Below are 15,350 nucleotides of genomic sequence, written 5' to 3'. Positions count from 1 at the left end.
TCTACTTGCCTTGACTCGTAGCTGGTGTGAAGATGTATGGATGTGCATGAGGGCCAAAAACACTTCAAAAAATGCACTTTTGTTAATCACGGGATTAAGGAAAGGGCCAAAGAGAGTTCGCCACGTGTGCAAGAATATGGTATTCTTGTCTCCTCTTTTTTAGAGATAGTGGAGTCCATTTCGTGATTCTCTCTTCTTTTTTAGCCAAAACCCCTAAAGTCTGACATGTTTTGGAGTCCCAAAGACGTTATTTACTTACAAATCTGACAAAATACGTGACAGAGATGTGATGAAATTAATAATGAGTTTTTTGAAAGTCGGGAGATCTTTCAATATTGTTTTTGGCTCCCAATACATACTCATTTGTATTCTTGGCGCTACTTTTTAGTTCATTCACCCCTCTTTGAGCTTCTTTCTCTGCGCTTTCATTCTTTTCATGGCTTCCTCCAGGCGCCCTTCTTGTTTAGTACACTCTTGCACAGTCTATAGCCAGGGAGCAGATGGAAATTTTGAGCCCAAAACCTTTGCTGTAAACGATTGGTTTACCATGCTGCCATCTTGCAAGGGCTCTCATAAGGTGAAAAGAAGAAAACGAGATGATATAAAACATCACTGGAAGGGGCGTATCATTGCCTTCAAAATTATGCCCGAAGGCTGGTTTGTCAAGGTGCAACATGTTTACATGGCCAAGGATATGCACTTGCCTCCAAATGAATGTGTTCCCCAACAAACACATTGTAAGTTATTAGTTGAATAACGTATATAATTCTTTTCCATTTATGCAAGTTCTAACAAACGGTTTGTCATTGTAGATATCTTTCCGTCAACAAGTATTGAATGGCAACCTGTGGAAAGCCTAAGTGGGACTTTCCATGCCATTCATAAGGTATTGGCAGACATTATTTATGCCGATCAAACTGTGTCTTTTTTTAGTGAATGCAAGGTTTTTATATATTATGCACAGTATGTGGTTCCCTCTAAAGCGGATAGGTATGGGAATATCGAAGATTTGCCATTGCCAAGTCTTTCATCTCTAAACTGGGAGATTCCTGACAAGGTAACGGTGCAGAGTTTCAAATTCAAAATATCTCAGGATATTAAAAAGTCCATGACAGCTGGAAGGATCTCAAGAAGAATACGTTTATCATGGTTTGTACCCCTCCATATCTTCGTGGCTTGCTTCAAAACAGCAAATTTACAAAGAACGAAGGTATCCTGGCTAAGTAGAAACTTTTCGGAAGAGGAGCCTGCGAGCACTGTGAGAAAAAATGTAACAAGTTGGTAAAAAGGGGTCCCTAAAAAAACCAACAATATGAAAGAGACTTACATTCACTCCATCTATCTTGAGTATCTTTGAATCTATTGTCGTGCAGACATTTGAAAAGCACTATTTTTCCATAAGTATATGTATGACTTTGTGACTTTGCAATGGTACTTCTTGTTAGAGAGAGTTATATGGTTTTCTAGGATCAACAATATCCTCATATGTGGTGTCCAAGAAGGTAGTCAGGAGCCTGCCAGCACTGCAAATGGAAACATGTAACTAAAATAGATAGTCAAATAAAATAAACAATTAACCAAAAAGCAAGCAGTATTCCATTCAACCCACATTCTTCCTTGGCCATGGATACCACTTAGAGAGTTCATGAGGATAATTTCTCTGGTGAGTGTATCCAATGTAATAAAAATTTTTATGGTAGTTGTGATGGAATCAAAAGCTTTGAAAGACATTGTTATATTTGAACCAAATCTAAAAAAAAATTCCATTGATAACAGTGGATCAACAATACACATAATTTTAGAGATTTATTGGCTAAGAGATGCAATCAATGTCCTAAAGCTAATAGCAAAAATAAAGAAGTGTTATTTGCAATCAATAGCACAATTATTCTATATACTAAAAATTTTTAGAGTCAAAATGTCTTACCTTATGCAATAATAAACTACAGAATCTAACAATTAAATATCCTTTTTACAACTAGCATGGACTTGTCCTCATGAGATATGCTAAGATAGTCCTCTTCCTCAGAAGTGCAAGAAACATTAATAACCATTTGCCCATACACCTCACCCATTCTCTTATAATTAACAGGTCCAAGTACATCGATTTTTCTCTTGCAAACATCATCCTCGGTACCTTATTCTGCTAATCATATTAAAATATTTATTCATTAGGGTGATCTTATGAGCATGAGCAGCAACAATGTAAGGATAATTCATAAATTCATAAAGTCAACCATGTGAGGATAAGTTGATATGACGCGAGAGCAGCAAAGCCAAATTTTCGCAGGGTCATATTCGCACCGTATTGTGGAGCAGTTTATACGGCGCGAGCGTGGCAAAAAGCATAATGTTTGGTACTATACTTTTCGCTGCATATCATGGATGACTTGATATGGTGCAAGAGTGGCACAACAAAATCTCCGTAGGGGTCCTCCTCTCTCAGTATCGTGAAGGAGTAAACATGCGCGTGCAAAGTACACCCCCTTGTAATAACTTATTTTTTGTGAGGTCTTAAACCTATAAAAAAAATTCAAAAAAAATTTCATGAGTTTATTAGGCTTTGAAAAAAATTTAGAACATTTTAAAGATTTTTTTGAGCTCATTTTCTATTTTTAAAAATATTTTAAAGCAAAAATGACCTAAAAAAGACCCAAAAAATCACAAAAAACCACACAAAAATAGCATTGCCGATACAACGCGAATATGGGTATCCGAGACGCAACGCGAATATGGGTATTCGAGGCGTCTCAGATATCCATATTCGCGTTGTATCGGCAATGCTTTTTTTGGGTGGTACCCATATTCGCGTTGTATCGGCAATGCTATTTTTGGGTTTTTTTTGTGATTTTTTGGGTCTCTTTTAGGTCGTTTTTTGCTTAGAAATATTTTTAAAATAGCAAACGAGCTCAAAAAAAGCTTAAAAATTTTCTAAATTTTTTTCAGAGCCTAATAAAGTTATGTAAAATTTTTTTGTGAAATGGAGACTGATTATTTTGATGGTCTTTTTTTTGTGAAATTGAGATATATTACATTTGAAAAAAGATATACAAGGATAAAGCATCAATAATGTAGTGATGCTTTCAATTATAAAATCAGTCGGCTTTAGAATCAGAGTTCTGAGAGAAAGAAATAGATTCAAGTCCTTTCTATTTCTTCTTACAAATCAAGGGAATAGATCTTAAGAGATTTGCTAGGATATGATATCATGAGTAGTATCATCCCATGACATCAAGCCACCATTTAGGTATTGAAATCTGATAGTGCTAATAAGAATCACAATTGAAGATATTGAAACTTGAAACCCCATAGTGCTAATCATAGTTGAGGGTATGATGAGAAAAATACTCCCAAGAGCTAATATTAAGTAAGAAGTTGTATCCTTTATATTCTTCGAAGCATCCTGCACACATAAAATCATCTTAGTCCTAAAGTTGATATGATACACAATATCACTAATACTTCTATCTATTACTTGTTTAATTTTTTTATATTTTAAGAGACAAAATTGAATAATAAATATTTTTAATCTATTACTAGGTAAATATTTTTATCTCCCAGAAATCAAAGTACTTCCTTTCTTCTAATTATAATATATTATCCTTGTCTTATCAATTAGTCCTTGCTAAAAAGTTGATATTACAACACTGTATAATGAAGATATTCTATTTTCAAGTGTCAAGATCAAAGTGAAAATTTTCACTTTCTATTCTATTAGCTTAAGGATTATCCTTAGTATATCTATCTCTACCAATTTGCATCAACACCATGGGACTCTTTTACCCATTTTCTTATGAATCAAATTGAAGAGATTGAAGAAAAAGCTTGGATTTAGTTGAAACAAAATCTTACAGAATGGATATCTTAGGGGTTGAAGTAAAGATGCGGCTTGGATGTCCCAACCTAGTTGGGTCTGCTGAAAACTAACAAGATGATCTCGTCTCAGGTCCATGGAGGACCATATCTCTGTAGCTCAATCGGCAAGTAAGTGGTATTGATCCTCTGTGTAGAGACTCTTTTGATTGTTGATCACCTTCTCAAGATTTTGTGAAAGGAGACGAAGGGAGACGAAGGGAGACCAATGCACGCTGCTGGTAAGAACCGGACGTGATTTTGGTGAGAAATTTTACGACAGAGTAAAATCTACTTTAAGAACTAAGAAACAAAGTGAAGAGGAGAGAACGATGATTCAAATGAATGCAGGCGAAAAAAGAAGCGTGATTTTGGTGGGAAACGTGATAGTAAAATATTCAAAATGAAAGAATAATAGCCGAAAAGTGACCTCTGACACGAGTTAATGTCCTTAGGCATTTAATGGCTGACCTCTTAAATGAATAATAAATTCTCTCATTAATCACGTCTGAATGGCCAAATTTGGAGGGTTCATTATTTTAAAACCTCAACTAATTAGTAACTTAATCATTTTCTTACAAGTGCCATTTTTGAAACGTTTTTGGCCCTAATGTCTGATGGCGCTTCTGACTCCATGGGACAAGTGTGTGTCCATGTAGCTTGGGCGGGTAATGAAGCTGTCCGAAGATATGTGCAGGAAGTGCTCCCAATAGAAAGCCTTCTTTGTACCTAGGTCTTCTATAGGAGTCACCATGTCTTGGCTGTGTGTAGCTGAATGATGTCCATTCTGATGATACAATTCACCTCCTCCCGACTAAGCTCTAGGTGGGGGCAATCTAGGCTATATTGTAGTGGGGGGAGGTGGTCCATGTGGTCATAGCCAAGTCTCTGTCCGGGCATACTAGCATTCAGTGTCCCCTTGTAGAGCTAGTTGTTTGGATGACTCTAGTGCGAGTCTGGGGTATCGAGGCTGGGGCAAGTCCCATAGTCGGTGCAAGAAGGCCACTGTTTGGAAGAGGGCCTCAGCTACGATGGGCGGTGTCCCCTCTTTGCTCTGATGATCTCGTGTGACATAGAGGGCTTGCTCCGGATCATCCGTGAGATCATAAGTACCAGGGGTCTCTCCATCTGCTCCCATCCCTCATACGTGGCCTCCTCCTGAGGCAGTGGCTAGTCCTGTGTGGCCCTCCTCGTGTGGTAGAGACTGGACCCCCATATGGGAGCCCCTTACAAGAGTGCTGGTGTGACTAGAGTGTCAAATAGCTAGAGCTTTGTACGGGGCTCCTGGAATTGTAGGCGAGCGCATTGGTTCTCCATGGATCCAAGGCCTGCATAGCCTCATGTCAATCTATCTTTTGCTGCCTTTCTCAAAGTGAATCTCGGTCCTGAAAATGTAATTCCTAGATAGAAGTATCTTTGGACCACTTCCATGGTTTCCTTGCCATATGTGAAGGGGGGTACTGATCGTCGAATCCATTGGGTTGAAGTGTTGAACACCATGATCTTGGTCTTCCCCAAGTCCACGGTGAGGTCTTTATCTTGGCAGAAGGCCCGTAATGCCTCCAATTGGCGTTGTAGCCTTTCAGGTGTGCTAGAGATGAGAACTATGTTGTCTGCATATAGTAAGATGGGTATCAGCATCTCTCCTAGGCTAGATCCCTCCCCTCCCAATCTATCCATGTACTCTAATATCTCATCAATGTAGAGACCAAATAAAGCAGGTGAGAGTGGGAATCCTTGTTTAACTCCAATGGTGCTGGTTATCTCCTTTGATAGCCCCCCCTGGTGTTCGAACTCGGCATGTAACCGATTTGTATAGTGCCAATATCCCCCAACACATTTCGAGTGGGACCTCCAGTTCTTGTAGTCTCTGCAGGAGCTTGGCTCGTGGTACCGTGTTGAAGGCTTTGTGGAAGTCCACGAAGCAGCAGTATACCCGCCTCCCGTGTGCCATGCCCTCCTCTATAATGGCTCTAAGTGTGAGAATATGGTCAAGAGTGGAGTACTCCCTCCTGAACCCTGCTTGTCTAGTCGCTCGATGTTGGTGTTGCTCCGCCCACTTGCTTAGCTCATGGTCCAGGATGGATCCATAGAGCTTAGCTAGTACATGGCCAACCATGACTGTTCGGTAGTTCATGGGGCCATGGGATCTCCAGTCTTCAGGATAGGTATTATGGTGTTGGCCAACCAGTTGGCAGGGAAGTCCTCACATAAGGCTCTGTTGAACATGTGGGCTCAAAGGGGTGCAAGTACATCCCGGGCATGGGTCAGCAGGTGCTCTGCTACTAAGCCTTCATGGTCCTAGGCTCGGTCATTCTATAGTCTATCAATGGCATCCCGAACCCGCTCCGTGCTAAAGAATGTACATGACTCGGGTTTGCTCCCTGGTGGTCAGGGCAATGGGGGTTGCTTGGCTATTTGGTACAGTAGGGTTGCATATGCATGCCATGTGTCCGGGGAGGTAATGGATGTTTGAGCACGGGGCTCTTGGAATGCCTTCCACACCTCCTTGCTGTCCTGTCCCAAGAATAGCTGGTAGAATTCACGTTCCACTTTGGATAGGTAGGCCCGTTTCTTCCTTCGTACGAGGTGACAGAAGATTAGGTGTACATGTTTGTGCGTGTGTACTCCTTGTGCTTCGTCTTGTTGAAGACAGAGCTAGGTTTCCCTACTTTTTGCGTCGTACCAGCTATTCTGTGGGACATTCTTGTCCGAAGGGGAGGGACGAGGGAATGCGTGTGGGAAGTACTCGACCGTCGAGGTGTGGAGTGTTATCGCCAGTTGTGTTGTGATCTCCTCCAAGGGTGAGTAGGGGTTAATTTCCTATAGGCTCCAATAGAGGTGGTCGGAATAAGCGCTCGCAGTTAACTTGGTGAAGTGGTACCTTGGGAATCTTGGGAGGCTACTTGTTGGGGGGGTTGGGTCATATCTACAGGCGATGTCAAACGAAATGTAGTCATTGTTGGTAGCCACTGCGAGCAGACAAGGTGATATTTTGAAGGACTGGATGTTAGGGATAAGTGATAGGGGCCCAAGTATGTAATCCACTGTGCTTGCTCCCAGTTTCTGTGTAGGTGCTCCTAGTGCCCCTCGTTTGTTGCAATTAGCCGCATGCTTATGTGAAAAGCATGTGAGGGCATCCGATCCCGGCCATCTACCCAGCTCATTGAGGATGGCTAATTCGTGTGTGCCCCCTAGCACCAGTAGGTGGTCGCCATACTCAGTGCATTTAGTTGTATCTTGTGATGTATGGTTGAGCTCTATCTCCTCTGGTGTTCTCTCTTTGTATATGTGGTCTTCGCTCTCAAAGAAGGGAGTCTGTCTCTGTGTTGTGCGGACATTGAATTCTCCAGCCAGCATGACATCCCCTAAGTCTGAGTAGTGCATGATTTCCTCATACAGTGGTAGGTATGGTGACTCCTTTGTCTGTGGCGTGTATGGGGAGTGTGCTGGGGCAAGTAGCACACCACCATGTAGATGTCTCGAGGGCGATTTGTGTGTATCGGAATCCACATGAACAGGGCCTCCTCATCTTTCTGCATGACTAGCACCATGGGCTCTCTATATAGCACTACGACTCCTTTGGACCCTCGGGTCCCTCCTTGACAGAGAGAGAGAGATATATATATAATTTTAAAAATAAAAACATAAGATGTGAGATGGAGAAAAAACAAGAAAAAGCATACTATTGAAGTTTGAAGTAATGAATGTCAAGGCTAAATGTTGAATTGACTCACAACATAGTCCACAAGGAGATATTTGACAAGTTTGGGAGGCTAGCAATTGTCATGCAATGGTGTAGACAAAAAGATGACCTAATATGTGATAAAATCAACACTTTTAGAACCCATTTTAGTTGTTTTATTCCCCGAAAATAGCCATGTCTAAAATAGCGTGTCATATATTGTTTTTAAGATGTTTTTCAAGCCTCTAATTCAACAATCAAGTGTGGTTGATAAAATCTATGCTATGGACTCCTTAAGGGTCTCCCATACTTCCAACACACTTTCAAATGTTGTGGGAAGTACTCACATGCCACAATGTGTTGCCTTTTGGACTAGTCAATATCGGTCATGTGGAGTCTCACAAGTTAGTCATTGCGCAAATCTTAGCTTTTGTTGCCTCAATCAATGAAAGCTATGTTAACCTCCTATTAGTGGTAGCCATCGATTTGTCTATGATGCTAAGATGCAAGACACTACCATAAGGGTGGCCTCAAGCACTCTTTTGGAATATGCATACATCTAGAAGGTCTAATCTCACATCTTTGATGCAAGATCCACATATGGAGTATGCCCTAAATTGACGTTATTGTCTATGTATTTTCATGCATAGAAGGCAATGGGACCAATTCATTGACAAGAGATCATGTGACTATTCTAAGGACATTGGACACTACCTATGCTAAGTCATACATGTTGCTAGACTTGTTTCATCCCATCTTGACCCTTTCCTTCATTCCTTTGATCGCCTTGAGACTCAAAATTAAAACCGACTTCATTTGCAAGATGTCCACTCTTCATAAAATCTGTTCAATTTTGTAAGATGTTCACTTTTCATAAAATTGATTCAATTTCAAGAGAAGCTTGCCTTTTGACTTGTTTATTTAATTTTATGCACATTTAGTTTGGAGTTACTTTAATCTTATTTTTAACATTATATGTGCTAGTATAGTATCATGGTGCTTATTCAATATTCATGCCTTTTGAAAGACCACCCTAATGAAGAATTATTCTTGTGACTAGAGCAAGAAAAAGATTCAACTAAATGCACGTCTACATTTGATTAACACTTTTAACAACGTTCAATCCAATCTCTTAGTGTTGCTATCTTTCTATAAGCACCAGCTAGCCTGCCTTACACCCAAATGATCATTACACCACCCATAATGTACTCATTATGAACGACAAAGATGTATGAAGCAAAATTACTAACAATTGTGTTTCTTTTTCCCATCATTGGGAATATATAATATTGCAACCCAAAAGAACAAGCGTAAATTATTCTTTAGAGTTGCCTGTTCATATATACCAAACTTTAAAAACTTGTGGAGTGTAAGCTTGCTAAGTTCTAACTATTAACTATAAAATACTAGCAACTAAATGTTGACAACTATTTTCCACCGTTTTCAGTCTATACATATCATTGTCAAATGTGACTGCGGAGAGATTATTAATATGGAATGAAGTAATAATCAGAAAACTTGAAAAGTTGACAATAATAGCAACACTCTTTACATTGAAAAGTTACAAGTGCTATCGGAAAACTTGAAATTTCGACAATAATAGCAACACTCTTTACATTGTAAAAAGGCAACAAAGGGACTAACCTCAGTTGCACACCCATCAACATATCGAAAGAGAGTCTGCCTGAGAGCCCGCATACATGATTAATTAGGTAAAAGGAGGATCAATTAGTTTCCTGTTTCAAATGTTGTTAAAAGACCCCAAACAGCTCGGCTCTCTTAATGATCTCTCAAGAAGCCATTGGACTCCGAAGAAGAGGCTTGCTTGGGGATTTATCTATTGATCTGTAAGGTTTTCTATCTCCTTTATAAGGAGTTCTTTCTCCTCTTCAAACTGTTCATCTTCTGTAAAATAAACGTTCACCAAAATGTTCAATGGCATGCAAAAAACACACAGAGAAGGCCACCGGGTTGGGGGGGGGGGGGGGGGGCGCCGTGGGGCGGGGCGGCGCGGTGCGGGTATATATACCTTTATCCAAATGAAATTCCTCCAAAAATTTCAAAAGCTTCTCACGATTTTGTAGGAGGACCTTAACAATGGCAAGAGGCTTTCTAGGATTGGCAACAAAAACCTACAAAAGAACTAGCTTCAGTTTGATAACAACCTAACAATGGAATCGAAATCCTTGAATAAGTAGAAGAAAAACCTACAAAACAAACTAGTTTTAGTTTGATAACAACTTAACCATAGAGTAGATGGAAGTGCTTGAATATAGAAAGTTGATATTGGCAGTACATACAACACAATTGGCACACATAGAACCATTGTCAACTCATAATCCTCTGCCCAGGAGCACCCCAGAAACTTTCTGAAATCCATAATCTGTGTCACCAGCAGTCCACCATCCATCACTGCAAAGGTAACCTGCTGCACCTGTCTGCATGCAGACTGCTAAATGGATCTCTAGTGTCAAACAAGATGCCAGCCCCTTACCTCAGGAGGGTCAATGTCTAACAAAATTCCATGTCTGTGAATGAGAGTTGGCTGGTCCTATGCGAAGGGCCCCAAAATAACCCACCACATAACCTTAAGGAATACCAACCAAGGTGTTTCAAAACTAGGTGTTCTCATCCTATCCTACTCCGATAAAGGGACGGCTTCAGCTGAAGGAACATCTCTCCACAAAGTGCTGTACATATTATTTCCAAGGGCCACCTTCAAAGAGCACTCCTTTTTTGGAGCTCTAGCCTCAGAAAGATGCCAATGTATCTTAACTCTAAAGGGTTAAAAGTTTAGCAAAAGTGCACTTCTCTGAGCCTGGTGTCTGTTCCCCCAGCTTCAGAAACTGAAGCTAATCACCAAGGGAGTTGAGTGGTCCTAAGCTAAAAGTCCAAGACTGATTGAGAGTGTGTACCTGCCTATTGTGGATTTGCTTGGTTATACTTCTAAAGAAAAAGCTCCACTTAGATTGTGTCTGAGAAGCCCCAGTTGCTGCTCATGATGAGGAAAGAAAATGAAATATTTGCTCTAATGATTTGTTCGAGAGTTGGATACCGGATTTGGCCACCACTAAAAGGCCTCAACTAAAGAAACAAAGACAGCAAATGGACATCACTCTGCTGTATAAAGAAGATTGAAATTACTGTATTTACAGTATAGCTTTACTGTACTGAGTCCTGAGAGTTATGGTATTAGCAATATTATAAATGTGCATTTAGTATTACTATGACTATACCAAAATCAGAGAGTGAATAAGGAGAGACTGGTTTCAACATAATTATTTGAGGCCATAACATGATTACGATGTTGATGAGCTGCATTGTACATTCATGTGTATATATTTCATACTAGACATGCTGTAAGTATAGAAACTAATCAGGAAAGCAGCACACTGTTCAAAACACTTAGCTACAGTCATGGTCTTTTATCAGCTATAAATATGAAAATTACATTTATACCTTAAATAGATGAAAAGCCGATGCTTGAATATTCTTGCTTGTATCCTGTCCACAAATTTCGATTCATCATCTTTAAAAACACTCACTATAGGGATAGCATTTTCAGCACCTAGAAATAGGCTAAGCAATTTCTACCTTAAGCAAGGTCATCAATATCCTCAAATTCCGCACCTCCGAGATATATTGCATCATAACATTAGCTTGTGGCTTTTCTAGGAGGATATCTCCCAACAGCTATAGCATAGAAAGCAAGAAATTGTACCACGAAAGAACATAAGCAAGGATGAGCTGCAAAGGAGAATAAAGGTCCAAGTGAAAATGCACTTACTTTAAGAGACTGGCGCTTTGTTACGTAATTGGTTGAAGTCAGAAGCCGTTCATACAATCCAAAAAACTGCAGCAGAAAGTCTACAAAATCAAGGTTATGTCAATGCATGTTTCAACTTGACAGGCTTCCTAAATGGACTTTCATTTCAAAGTGCTAATAAAATCCCCCGCATTATTTCAATGTAAAGCCACACTCATCCCCAAGTCCTGCTGTTGAACAATATCACCATTGAGTTTTTTTCCAAAGACAGCAATCTATCCCTTGAGCTATTTTGGACGCCATTAATTATCATTGATTTCCCCAAGTGTGAAATATTCTACATCATATCAGTGCCTCGTCATTTTCTTTTCAACTGACAAAATGTTGGCTTTTAACTAGAGGCCAGATTTGGTAAGTCATCACCTTGGCATAATGAATGTTGAGATATTCAGAGACCACCAACTCATGTCTTGTTAATAGCTCCTGTAAAACAACAAAGTAGCAGAAACAACGGCAGTGTTAAGGAAAAACAAAGAGAAAAAACTGAGAGTAATATAAAGAATTCAGGTCCAAATGTACATAAAAGAACAGACAAGATCTTGTACAAGTACACATACCGAAGTCACTCACTTTGAAAGTTGTAAATGCATCTGAAGCAATATCAAAATTTGGAAGCTCGACATAAGTAAAAAACAAGTCAAAACTAGATGACTCGAGGAGGTACCTGTCCATAGAAACATTGCAAGGAGCAAATTAGGGCAAAATGATACCTCAACAATCTTTTATAGCAAGAAACATCTAGGTTCTTTCTAGAATTTCTTTATCAAGCTAGACATATTGACACTACCTAGGTTGCTCTCCTAAACCCTAACCCTAACTCCAATATCAGAGAGGTTGCAATGTCAATTTTTTGCCCAAGTTCACCTGCTAACCCCTACCCCTACTAGCTAGTGCTTGGGATAGTGATGTAAAAGGATTTTGAAAATATTAGTTTATTTATATTCATTTCAAGCCCTAAGTGGTGGTAAGCAATTTGAAGACCTTCCTCAACTTGTCAATCATACCCTAGACTCTAACAAATTTCCACACAAATGATCCTTCCAAACTAATATTCTCATATTCTCGATAAATTTATGAAACTTTGTTAGGGCCTAGATCCTTCAGCAGTATACAAAGAGCCGAATAAAGCCAAGGAGCAACGATTTTCCTCTGTTTCAAATAAAATCTAGGGCTATTTTTTATAACTCTGTAAGTCCCTAGGTTCAACAATATACAAAGAGTCAAATAAAAGTTAAAGATAAGTGATTCTCCCCTATTTTACATAAAAATAGGGGCTATTTTAAGAATCTTACATATACGTAAGGATCGTGAGCCACCACTTAGGGTCTATGTGATTGCCAAATTTTGCCTTGATGGAACTTCTTTCCATTAGGCATTTCAAAGTTTAGCTCCTTTGTGGAGCTATTCATACAATCTATTTTTCTATCAGATTATAGATCAAAACATAGCCAGATGCATGGAAAAACTAGCGTTTTCCTACAGCCTAATATGGCTGGCTTAACTGTTTCCCTACATTCTATTGGATATCTACTTTGACAAGTGGTGCTTTTGTTGGGTGTTTTCTCTTTGTTGAGCAAGTAAATAATTAACTCCACAGGAACAGCCCCAAAAAGAACTATTTGGGGAAAAAAAAAACATATTATTTGGTGGTAGGCCAATTGCCCAAAAATCTCCTCAAACCTGACGGCGAATTCTATTAGAGAAATGTGGAGCATTGGAAGCAAAGTAATGGAGATGATGATACCAATGAGATGTCCACCTAGAATTCAACCTACACATGATACACAACACAAGCCATATCCACAAACATGAGACGAATTGACATCAGACTCACCTCCTAGCCACGGAGCCAAACGGACACACCCTTGAACCTAGGAGCTAGTGACAAACCAAGCCACAACCACACCCCAAGAGCCGGCATCCCATACCACTAGTGTTAGAAGTGGTCATATCACAAGTTTACAAACACCCATAGCCTAATTTATGGGCACACTCTTTCTTCTTTATTTGGTAAGCAGCCAACCTATTTTGTGGTAGGACAACTCCTTTATTTTTGTCTATACAAGGAGGGAGTGTGGCCACAGTCCATTATCCATTTTAGGTACTTGCAGATTTTTGGTGTGGAGAGAGGGAGCTTGTGGAGTGTGAGCTAGAGCTCAACCATTGTACTCTTGTCATAGTGGATTCCTATTCTCGGTTACATCTTGCTCATTGTCTCTTTCATCCATCTTGTGTCTTTCATTATTCCATTGCGTGTTTTGCTCTTCTAACATAGTATCAAATGTTTAGGTCTTGGTTAAAGGAGTTATTCTCATTGGTGCAAACTTATGATAAGAAATAGGTATGAGTGTCGGCTATCTACATTGATGTTTAACTCTTTGCTATCCTCATTGACCTTTGGACTTGTGTTTTGTCATGTGAACAGGTCTTGCATTTCTGTGCATGGCTAGTTCAATTCTTACATTGCCATCGTCCTTTGACTTGTGTAGTGGCTGTTGCCTTGACATGCATTGGTATGATTTTACATTGGCGGCTATATCTTGAATGTTGACATGCGCATTTTGCTACCATTGTTGAACCTGTCGTTGATTTGCTACATTCATGATTGGTTGTGATGTGTTGCCATTTACTTTGCTACCTTGTACTTAAGGTGTGTGTTCCATCGATGTGTGACTCTCTTGGTAGTGTGGCATGTGGCCTACAACTAACTAGTGGGATCTTGGTTGCGTTTTGAAGGCGTATGTTTGCCGTTTGATTGCATTTGCAACACTTGTCTGCCATCTAGCATGGCGTTGACCTGACTATTGGTTGCCTACATTGACTTGTATGTAATTGTTGATTTGCTTGTTGTTGACATTTGATCTTGTTCTGATGTTGCTTGGCGACATTTGCATGTCTACTTTTGGCAACATCCTTTGATTGCCGCTACCTGTTAGCATTCTTTTGACATGCCATTCATGTGTAGCATGCTAATTTGATTGTGGTTGCTTTGGCTTTGCTTCTTAAGGCTCATTCACATGTGAGTTTCCTTTTGACATCATTTTTATCTGATTGTTGTTGTAAAGCGTATCTAGGCTATTCGCACTCCTTTTACTATCTCCTTCCCAAGGTAACTGTGCAAGTACCCTTTCTCATTTTCACCTCATCATGTCACCCTCTTGTACTACTAATAGTGATAACAAACTCAAGGGCTCTAATTATGCTCATTGGAAGCTATGTATGAATGCTTGCTTTGTTCTAAAAGATCTTTGGCTGGTTGTTGCAGGTTTCAAGCCCAAGCCAGAGCGTCCATCAAATCCCTCCAAGTGGACAAAGAAGGATAAGGAAGATTTTCAAGAGGAGCTTTTTGAATGGGAAGGCATAGATGCCAAGGCATTTATTGCTTTTGTATGTAGCATGCTTGCTTCACCTAACGTTCTCTCCTATCATTCAAACCTTGGAGACATCTAAAGTCTGGAATAAGCTACAAGCGCTTCATGAGTGGCAATCTTTCATGAGGGCTATCACCCTTCAAGATCAACCGTATAACATCAAGTTTAATTCTAGAGACTCCATGCAAGCATTTCTATTAAGGTTCAAGGTTATCCATGATCAATTGCTCACCTTGGGGACCACTCTTACCTCCTCAAGTTATCTCCATTGTTTCTTACTAAGCTTCCTCTGGAGTACAATATGGTGGCCCAAGCGTGATCCAACTTTCCACTCTTGATCTCGATTTTGATGATCTCATGTCTCTTTTGCTTGATAAGAATTCTTTGCTACAAGGCCAAGGAAAGGTTCCAATATATGGTGATGATATTGAGAGAGCAGTTGCAGCATCTTCGAAGACTAAGAAGAAGCATGCCCATTGCTATTCTTATGGGAAGCGATGCCATCTCTGTAAGGATTGCTCGAAGAAGGCTACCAAATCCAAAAAGAAGGGCAAGAAGACAAACACTTCATCTTCAAACTCCGAGATTGAGTCATTGAAGGCCACTCTGGCCAAGG

General features: G+C 39.9%; 1 protein-coding gene across 1 annotated transcript in view; it reads right to left on the bottom strand.

Annotated features, from left to right (window-relative positions):
- Positions 1–9,045: 9,045 nt before the first annotated feature.
- LOC148035999 (uncharacterized) overlaps positions 9,046–15,350 on the bottom strand; it is a 55,437-nt gene continuing 49,132 nt past the window's right edge. Inside the window, exons 5-11 of the mRNA XM_087678002.1 lie at positions 11,934–12,027; positions 11,727–11,786; positions 11,325–11,390; positions 11,132–11,230; positions 10,997–11,041; positions 9,567–9,669; positions 9,046–9,442 (exon numbers count right to left, since the gene is read on the bottom strand). Of these exons, the coding sequence (XP_087534128.1) occupies positions 9,375–9,442; positions 9,567–9,669; positions 10,997–11,041; positions 11,132–11,230; positions 11,325–11,390; positions 11,727–11,786; positions 11,934–12,027 (535 nt within the window). The 3' untranslated portion in view covers positions 9,046–9,374. The remainder of the gene's footprint in view (positions 9,443–9,566; positions 9,670–10,996; positions 11,042–11,131; positions 11,231–11,324; positions 11,391–11,726; positions 11,787–11,933; positions 12,028–15,350) is intronic.

This window comes from Lygodium microphyllum, chromosome 5, assembly GCF_053477565.2.
Source record: "Lygodium microphyllum isolate KBCC chromosome 5, Lygodium_microphyllum_v1.1.10, whole genome shotgun sequence".
NCBI lineage: Eukaryota > Viridiplantae > Streptophyta > Polypodiopsida > Schizaeales > Lygodiaceae > Lygodium > Lygodium microphyllum.
This window is presented reverse-complemented; position numbering and strand designations above follow the sequence as displayed.